Here is a 10,938-nt window from a genome sequence, read left to right on the forward strand (position 1 = left end):
CCCCCCACCCCAGCTTGTAAATAAAAAGAATACTTTGTATTAAGACTGAGAATAACAATAGATATATTATAATAAAAGATTTCTTAATTCAATCCTTGACATATATCAAAGAGTATAAAAATCTAAAAACAAAAGAAAGTCTAATACACTGTAAAAAATAAAGGCATATATCACTATAAAATGAGACAGACTATTTTTTAGTACATGACGTTGTTAGATATAAATAAGTCGCATAATAGGAGTGGTGTGTGCCATTGACCTAGGATTACCCATAAAACCCACAAAGTGGCTTATTTCCAATGGGGTCGTTTAAAAATGGAAGAAAACCGGTAACGGTTCAGATGGCACAGAACAGGATATGTGTATATCATATTAGATAACTGATCAGTAGAATTGTGTTTCCATTTATATAGAAAACAATACAACATACATAATAATTATTATTTATAGCGACAGACAGCTTCTTATAGTCGCAAACTATAAAACAGTGTTACATAGTCATTTTCAAAGATATCAAAATACTTAAACAGACTAAATATACCGACAGATCTTTACATTACTGTTTATAGAAATGCATGAAAAAAATGAAATTTGAAATGATTGTGCAATGCCGCAAGTCAAGCTTTCCAACGGTTGGGTCCCCCTACCAACAAGGTCTGCTCGACCCGCGCCATCGCACAGGTCTATTTATGTATTTTGCGACAAAGAATGAAGATGTTAAACATGTGTGCAAAAAAAATCATCATTTTTTTTTCCTTGAAGCACAAGGTGTTTTTCAGCATTGGTTTTGAATTTATGTTTGTTTTTGTTATTTTTGATATGAAGAGTCAAGAGTTCCAATCTTTAGCAGCCGAAAAGAAAAAAGTAGATGTTTCTATACTCTTGACGTTTTTAATAGCGAAATTTGAATTTCCGGATCTAGTACCGTATGTGTTATTGTTTTTGGTGAAAAATTCATGCATATACTGTGGGCATTTCTCATTAAAGATATGAAATGCATGATTTAAACGAAGTTGACGAACTCTTCCCTCTACATTGAGCACACTAATTTTCAGTAGTTCAGTAAAGGCAATTCTTGTCCAGTTATTTAAGTTGAGAATATAACGGACCAGTTTTTTTGGGGGGTAATTTGTAACTTTTTTATGTAATTTAAAAAGACCCTCATACCAAGATGAACAGGCATAATCGAAATGACATTGTATGAGAGCTTAACATAGAGTTTTCCGTGATTTTTGGGATAGACAGTTACTATTTCTGTAAAGGAATATTAGCCTTTGATTTATTTTTTGTATGATATTGGAGACAATTTCTTCTCCAGATAAAAATCTGTCAATCATCACCCCAAGGTAATTTACAGCCGAATGAGAATTACTAATTTGACCTTTGCAAGAAACCTGAAATTTCTCCTTGAGCGTTTGAATCAAATTTCTTTTCGGACCAAAAAGAATACTTTCTGTTTTTCCCAGATGTAATGATAATTTATTGTCAACAAGCCAATCATGACAGGATTCCAAAACCAATGAGACTTTAGATGAAATTGTTTCAGGGCATTTATGTGAAAAAATGATAGCACTCTCATCCGCATAGAGGAGTAATTTACATGAATTTTCAATACTTATTTCCATGTCATTTATATAAACCAAAAATAAAAGTGGTCCCAATAATCTTCGTTGAGTAATTACCAACTGACGAGTGTACCCAATTAACACTGACTAGATGAGATATATTTGCTTAATAACATTTGAACCAATTGCAGTACTCGACACCAATAAACTGTAATGTGTTAAACAATATAGAATGATTTACTGTATCGAAAGCTTTTTGTAGGTCTGACAATACCATACCAGGGGATAAACCTTTCGACGTTTGAGATTTTATATAGTCCCTGAGATAGATCAAACAGGAGTCAGTAGAGTATGATTTCTTGAAGCCGGATTGAAATTCATACAATAGGTTATTTTTAACAAGAAAAAATTCTAATTTGATATAGACTGCCTTTTCTAAATAATTTGACACAATATTTAGGATGCTCACATGTCTATAGTTTTCTGCCTGAAGTCTATCCTTCATTTTGAATAAAGGGATAACTTTTGCAGTTTTAAGATCGTCAGGTACTATAACCTCAGGTATGGATAAATCTATTAAAAAGGTGATATGAATTTTGATTACTGGTGCCGCATCCCGGAAAGAATCTGGCAGGAATTTGATCTAAACCTGTACTTTTACATATATTCAAATTGCATAACTCCATGTACACAAACTCTTCCGAGACATGATGAAGATGAAATTTAATTCCTTTCGGGTTTCTTTTAGTATAAACATCCTTAAACAACTTTGATGTATAATGGTACAAGCCTTTATACAATGGGGATTTTTCAACCAATTTAGAAGCAACAGTAGTAAAATAATGTTAAAATGGTTTGTTACTGTAATGTCATCATGAAAGTTTACACCATTAATATTGAGAACTGTTTTTAGGTTTGATTTCTTACTCCTTTCCTATCCCAGGCCCTTATATTGTTTCCACATGTTTTTAGAATTGCCTTTATTTTCTTCGATTTTATTTTCAAAATAATTGCATTTAGCAAGTTTTTGAAGTTTATTTCTGAGCTGGCAAAAAACTTACATATACATGTATCAAGATTGTGATTCCTCTTGAAAATGTTAAATTAATTATCCTTTTCAGATATGATGTCAAGTATTTCAGAGGTCATCCAGGGTTCGGTACGTTGTTTTAGGCGAATTTCTGATATGGGAAACACATGGTCTGAAGCATCTGTGAAAAGGTCTCTGAACAATTTCCAGGCCTTGTTTATGTCAGGAGCAAGAGAGCAATCTTTCCATTTAGCATTCTGTCAATTCATTTATAAAAGTTTCTTTTAGAGTAATTCTAAGTTGAACGCATTTTAACATTATTATGCATGTTGAATACAGTACATTATACGAGGTCGTTTGCGCGTGCAGAACACAGGGAAGTGATCACTGATGTCATTTTGGTAGGACACCTGATTGATTTATATTTTCATGTGTATTACAAAGAATATGATCAATCAGAGATTGTTCGGAGTCGGTTATCCTCGATGGATTAGATATGATTTGTTCTAGATTAAAAAAGTCTCAATAAATTATAGAATGAGGAACATAATGAATTGTATGCATTTCCGTTTTGGAAACAAATGTTAAACTCGCCAAGTATGATAATTTCAGAGTCAGATGTTATGTTTTGCAAAGTTTGTTCAAATTTATCACAGAAGTCATTTTGGTTGGGTGGCCTATAGCAGGTTCCCAGAGTAATAGGTTTCGTTTTGGGGAGAAAGTTCAACAAAGATAAATTCGTCGGAATTGTTACTGGTCACGTCTACTGGGGTGAAAGCTAAATCCTATCTGACGTAGGTGCATACTCCACCACCCGAACGGTTTCTGTCTCTGCGTAGGACAGCATACCCCTCAATATTGATCTCAGAATCAGTCATGGAGCTGTCAAGCCAGCTTTACTGTTTTTGAGGTTTCGAAATTGCCGTATTCTATAAATCTAACTTCTTTAGCTTAAAGTTGCACAATACAAATGTAAAATCATTTAAAGATGTTAAGAACACACGATTGTGTGGTGTAAATCTTAGTAAAAAATAATTCAAAAAATGCATCTTTGTAATTTGCAGAAGACAGATACTGAATAATAGGTTTGCAAATTACAACAAAGTTACCGCGCAGCGGAACACGTTCATTGCAAGTGTAATACGCCCGTCACACGTTGAATGAATAGCTGCTTGCATCATTGAAAACTATGGAATATTTGTGAGTCATTGATGTTAAAGGAGATTGAGAATCTTTGTCGACTGACATGGGAATATTTTTCGAGTTTCCTCTTGTACTGTTTCTGATTGGTTCCTCATCCCAAAGCTCAGCAAAACTACCTGCATCTCTGTCGTAAATTCTGTTCAAGTAACCTATATACTAGTGTTGGTAGATTCAATTTCCTTAATCGTAGTGCGCCGTTGTACGTTTTGTCGACATATTCTAATTTGTACGGTGACCATACTGCTCCTTCGCATTCCAACTGTGTCCTCACATGACATTTTAAGGGTGACAGCAATGTAGCGTAGTCTAAAAATTGAAATTAACTCCTAATAATGGCAAATACATCGAGTTTGATTTGTTGAACCCATTCTCTTATGTGGTCTTCAACGTTTAATGATTTGTCAATGACAACTTCAGTGTCCTTTTCCTGAACCGATGATTCCCGGATTTTTCCTTGTGTGTTGTATGATTTTAACATTTCATTCTTTGGTTCCTCGGATCGCCCAATGAACATATATTTGCATTTTCCTGGATGCATATCACTGAGCCATTGTGCACTCCATTTCGCCATTACATCAAAATCTTTTTGTAGCGAATCCTTACCCTCCGGTTGGGTGATTATCTTAAAGGTTTTCGTGGTTAAAGTTTAAAGTAAAGCCATTGAAATGTTTCGAGATTTCGGCAATCGATTAAACGGGCATAACTCAGTTAATTAAAGTTGGATGATTAAGGTGATCTCGCTTTTCTGATCACTCCTGGTAATTAACCTTGCAATGAAGTGTGAACTTAATTCGGTTTTAAATTGCACATTATCGAGCGGACAATGTTTCAGCAAGTAATTAAAGGGTCCGGGCACTTATGATAATAACCTTCCCATACAGTTGGAATTTATTCTATTGAAAATCACCGAGTGGACACCGACGGGCCTATACAAACTGCATAACAATTAGGTATAGCAGTGGGTTACCCCAAAAGTCCTATAACACGTATGAATCTATTTCTCCTTCAGCATCAGCCTGAGTGTCTTGATAGCTGTGTAGCTCGTGTCAGTAGGGTAGAAGTATTTCCAGAGCATTGCACTATAACCGTTGTTTGAAGTGTAATTCCCGAACAGATTGCAGTCAATGCAGGCTTCATACCACCATCCTCCGTGTGCACTACTGGCACAATCGCCGCTGAAACCGTCGTTATCATTGTCACGGGTGCTGAAAGGCCAGCCATTATGTGCATTGAGTGCGTTAACTACAACATACCAGCATATTTATATTGTAAATACGAATTTAAACGAAACAATTTGCATTCAACATAGCATCAACAAACATAGTTTTGCAATTATATAAAATTTCTTATGACTAGGTTGACATTTTTGCGGGTTTCAGACACAGCAGCTATTTTTGTCTGATTAAAGTTCAGTTGTTAATTTTTTTTTCTAGAAACCAATAAATAAAGCAATTAAACGAAAAAAGATGCTGCTCTTTCGGCTCATCGTTATAACACCAATATATTGCATTGTTATCATAAACTATCATATATAATACTTTAACAATGATGAAATTCGTTGCATTATATATCCTTTAGTGATTAAAAGATTGATCTGAAAACAAATTCTTTGGTTTTATTTTTTATTTTTTTTTCTGAAATATTTCACTTGAGGGCTTGATATATCACAGAACATCATGCGAGATTACGGTGATGTTTTTAGTGGTAAAGCAAATTATACGATTTCGAACTACTTCCAAAATACTTAAAATATTATCGCCTGAAATATAACTTTAGTCAAGGGTCTACAAGAAAAATATGATACATTCTGGAATTTCAACTTACATAGTTCGTCTGGCGTACTGTATCCGCCAATAGTCAATGTGTATTCGGTAGCCTCGTCAGAAACGTTGAAAGTAGTGTATTCTACATGCTTACGGGGGGCGCTCCAGCCTTCCATTTCAATCCGAAGCTTCATATTCTGGGCAAGCAGAAGTCTTAAATTCTCGAAACCTAATGTAATTTATGGAAACAATACGTGATTATGGTTGCCGTGTGTACATTTTGTGTGACTAGCTACTGTACACCTGGAAAATGTCGTCCTTCGCCCAGGTAATAATATTTCGCCCAGTAAGAATTTCGCCATTCACATTTCATATATATTGTGTCGTTTGCGTATATTCGCTTTAATCATGATTTCGCCCTAATCACGAAGGGCGAAAAAGACAAAAATGAATATGCAGCGAAACATTTTCTTGCATACTGTCAATATTTATCTTCTATATTTAATGTTCTTTATGATTAATTGAGATCGCAAATTCAAAAGCAATAGCCACTTGCAAAAAGGTAAAACAATATTTTCTTGTAAAGGACGTGTCACACCTAGCCGATTTGGGTCGCTGGAGCTATACCAGATAGCACATTGGCGATTTCCGGGGATCGCAACAGTATCACATAGCTAAGAACGGTACTACATCGTCAGGACATTGTCAGAACATTGGCGACAATTTGAGGAACGGCAAGCGATGGTAGACATTTTTGAACATCCTTTAAAATATCGCTTTCTCGCCGGAGCTATGCCAATTTTCTCGCCGATGTTAATTTTAGGCTTCGGTTTAGTCCCGGCTTGGTACATCGATAGTGTGTGACAGGCCCTTAAAATAATAGTTTTGTTTGCAAATCTGCATCAGCATAAAACTCCTTTTTGAAGTATGGCTAGTTTTGGAATTAAGCATACTGTTGAGACTTTCAGGTAACCAATATGATATCATACCCAGCCAGAACTCTCCTGTCAAACTTCCGAAACCATTCTTGTATTCATTCCATGTTTTGTAAAAGTCACCTGATCCGTCATATCTGCTGGCGATAATCTAGGGGATGAACGTGTATGTATTGTTATTCAAGAAGAAAATAAAACATCAACTTGGATAGTTATTACCTTTCTCACTTTCTAAAACAAGTTTTGTTTTCAAAAAGCAATGTGTAAGGGAAAAATAATAACATTACAGTAAGGAATGCTATAATCGATTACTTTTAAGAAGAACAGATATTTCAAATCACAAAACCCAAATGCTTCTTTCAAAAATTATATAATATTAGATAAGGTCACTAACATATACTTTCGAATGAACTGGTATCTACGGTGTGACGTTCGGAACAACTTACCGTCCACGGTCCCCCTGCAGTGTCCATATCACAATACGCGGACACGACATTGCCAGTTGCAGGTGTAAGGGTGTACACTCCTGAACAATAGGCAGTGGGGACATATCCACAGTTACTAAGAGCTTAAACACGAATTAAAAAATAATTAATTGGTACAACAGAAACGTTGATATGTATACATGGTTACACATAAAGCAAGAATTTGTGGAACACGTCCACTCTGTCCGAAAGATTGATTAGACGTAAGTTTAAAGAGAAATAGACATGAACAATATGACGTTGTGAACACAAACTTCTTGTTTGCAGTGAAGGACGTTAAAGAAAGTAGTATATCTTTATTTATCACATATAGCAATAAAGTACATCAACCCGACCATAAAGATTTCTTTTATATAAAAACTGATATAATTTAATTTTGCCATTTTCCCAAAGTCTTGACAATTTCCATGTTATATCGTTTAACCTAGAAATCAAACAACCCAAATAGTGATGACGTCATATTCCGCAATTTTTGGTGCGTTATTTGTAATTCAAGCTTCTGATTGGTTGAAGTCGCTTGGAGATGAAATTACTGCACAGTAATTTTGTGAATGAATAATCATTTAATATGAACTTAAATGTTTTGTATGTCCTTTAAAATTTATCTACAAGGGGTAACAATGATTATTTTTAGAATTATACGGTATAAGTAAATACCGAAAATATCCTTTGTGTGTGTAAACCTCTTGGTGATTTATGCACACAGTTTTATTTTCGGAATATGTCGTTCAAACCTAAAATTATGCTTATTCTATTCCTTATAATCAGGATTATGTGAGTAAAATGAAGATAAACTTTGTGTTCTATAAAAAGTGAGAATTATGACGGTTCAAAACAAATGTAAATATATCAGAACCAACGTAGTAAAGCAAGTCGATCATTGGTAAGCAAAGGTATTATTTGATGATATAACCACACAAGTAAAAAAGACAGAATTATTTCATATTGATACGCAATACTTAGCGCTGTCACAATATATCGGAAAGCAGGTATATCGCAATACATATGTATCGTAATGAACCACAATACAGAGATAATATATTGCTGTATCGCAAAGTTTTTCAAAAACTTGTTTTAATGTTTCTACTTGGTGTTTTAATTTTGTAAATTATTACAAAACAGATCTGCCAATAAGCATAAAACAGGCTTTTACTTGTGGTTGTAATCAGTTCAAAGTTTGTAATCGATGGTGGGTTTGACAAAAGTCTTAAATCTATGCGATCCATATTATGATTAAGTTTAATAGCATTCTGACAGCAACTTATTATAAAATTGAGCACACTATTCATATGACAGTATATCGGAATACGTATCGCAATATATTATTGTGAAACAATGTCTGCTCATGGTCAACCATACCATGCAAATTTCTTGGAAGTTCATCGTTCGTATGTCTTATTGACAAATTCACCAATCATCTTTCAGTGTGCATCCATGGTTGGTTGATAACGGGGTGTATTTGGCTTTTTACAAACCATGCAGGGATGTTGCTGTCAAAAACGCGTAAGCTCACATTTCAAATAGGCACTTTTGTAAGTCAGTAGTTACAAATAAGTTACGCCGAATAAATGAACACGAAAACTATGCTAACACCTAATAAATCACAAGGGTAAAACAAGACACTCCGGATGGAAAACGTATCCTATTTAACATGTACCACAGGCCCTGATGGTGATGCGTTCATAATATTGGAGAAACGATACAGCTTTTTGCGTCCTGTCAAAGACTTAATCATTCTATGGAACGTGTCGACATATGAACGGGTCACTCAAAGGTAATATAATTTGTCATTTTAGTGAAGGAAAACAGGAAACACCACCCAGTCACACTATTCTACATTGGACCACACAGCAGGTTCCTAGCAGGTACATCTGACAAGAAATAATACGACATGAAGCCTGATAAAAAGTGTTTCAATCGGAACAGAAGTTTATCGAAATAAGTCATAATACACCGAGGAAAACCCCAAAAGTAGGTTGCCCACATAAGTCACTTCACAAGATTGGTACTGCTCAAGTAAAGATCAAATATTTTCCTGGGACAAAGACGCTACAGAGCAAGGCAAACGGATAGACTCCCTTGCTTATTTTAAGCAGATGAAAGAGTAAATGGCATACAAATATAATTGTCATTGATTCCCAAAGGAGTTTCGGTGAATGCAATTAAAATTAAAATAATAATTGTCTGCTCGGATGACTAGACACATCCTTTGGATTTCAATGCGTGTGTATACCTTGGGAACCGCGAAAACGAAAACGTAAACAACGTATATATCAATCTATAAAAAAATGCCCAACAAGAACAACAACAGTCAAAAGGCGAATTTAGTTATCTATAACGTTGAATGATCAATGATGCATACCTAAGAAACAATAGCTGAAAGTAAATACTATCTTTTGAGCTAAGATAAAAATCGCCAAGGCGTCAACTGTAAATAAGCCATAAATAACCTCTTTAAATGATCCATAGGTGAAAATATTGGCCAAGGAGGCATGCTTCACCCACAAAATAATCTATGATTAGTGTGTATGATAGATTTCAGGCTGTTAATGAACTACTAATTTTCTGGATTTGACGAAAGACATGATAACATATATCAGTGTGGTTAAAAAACCTGGCCTTTTTAAAGTACATTTTTTCTAAACAAAATGTTATCAAGGTCCAATGTTGTGTTTGTCAATTTCAAGGAAATAACAATATACATCGTTTGTTTAAGTTTTTAGCCAATTGCATAATCGAAATCGCATTTTGAACCATACTCTGTTGAATGTGTGGCTATTTTTATGCAGTTGTACACAATGCAACAATATTACGGTGCGCACATATTACATTAATCGCACGTGTGCACACCGTCGGCTGATCGTCCTCACGTAAATGTACCGTGCGATTTAACAATCGATCGCCCGGCTGTGTGTTTAAAGGCAATGCGATGGCACTCGATGATTTCGGATTTTTTCACTCAGTAACATCGATCAATCTATCTAACCATATCGCGCTCATATGTATACCCATTACATTACACTAAACAGGTGCATATAACAACTATCAACTAACTAACAACTTTGTGTACAGTATGTACATGTATATGCCCGTATATCTAAAACACTTTGTGTCCTTGTTTTGTTATATAAATACAATGTCATAATCATGTAAATTTGGGTAAACTATGGTTACATACTTGAATCAGGGAAAATAGAAGTTTTTTTATATGAAATCGTATTTATTCACTGGACATTCCTTGATATACAAAAACCATGCTGCCTATCGAGCACATATGCGGTCGCTATTTTCGCACAATTGTTTATCGTGCGCAAATGGTGTTGTGTGATCCCAAAACTGTACTCGGAGACACTTTCATTTCGAGAGTTGCAATGCGTGATTGACCTGCGTTGCTGAAATGCGAATCTGCGATTACAAACATGACCACAAACATTATACACGCCCCAGACCTCACAGCTTATCATACTTACAGACAAACTGGACAATTTTCGTGTAGAATTTGAGTGAAGATGACCCGACGCCGTCGTCTCTGTAACATATTTCATCGCTGTACGTCTTGCACTCATGTGTGACGGAGTTGTAGGAGAAGGAAATGCACTCGGAGTTATCACACGTACTGGCACATCTAATCTTTGTGTTCATAGACGATGTGCTTAACACTGACCCCACGTGGTTCTGTTCTTTCGTCTTTGGTACCTCCCTGTACTTGTTGTAGGTCATTGATGCCGAATTTATTCCTAAGTAGGATATAAACACATACACCACACAAACGCACACTTCAGAGTTTAAACGGAATCCGAACTCTGACATATCCATTATCCTCGTCAGTATCGATAATATATGAATACGCATCTATTTTGCAAATTCAAACCAATACATCAATAACTCATGTTGTAACGTGCATTTCAATTGGTAGTAGCTATACGGACATAACACGACAGCAGTCGTACATATTAA

The 10,938-nt window shown here is 35.3% G+C and overlaps 1 protein-coding gene across 1 annotated transcript; it reads right to left on the bottom strand.

The window, feature by feature from the left end:
• Positions 1-4,792: 4,792 nt before the first annotated feature.
• On the bottom strand, positions 4,793-10,701 carry LOC110448299 (fibrinogen-like protein A). Its single transcript, XM_021494465.1, has 4 exons — positions 10,452-10,701; positions 6,943-7,064; positions 5,623-5,758; positions 4,793-5,040 (listed from the first exon to the last, which is right to left on the bottom strand). Exons 1-4 carry the CDS (start codon positions 10,699-10,701, stop codon positions 4,793-4,795), a joined length of 756 nt encoding a protein of 251 aa, XP_021350140.1.
• Positions 10,702-10,938: the final 237 nt, after the last annotated feature.

This window comes from Mizuhopecten yessoensis, unplaced genomic scaffold (assembly GCF_002113885.1).
Source record: "Mizuhopecten yessoensis strain PY_sf001 unplaced genomic scaffold, ASM211388v2 scaffold3989, whole genome shotgun sequence".
NCBI lineage: Eukaryota > Metazoa > Mollusca > Bivalvia > Pectinida > Pectinidae > Mizuhopecten > Mizuhopecten yessoensis.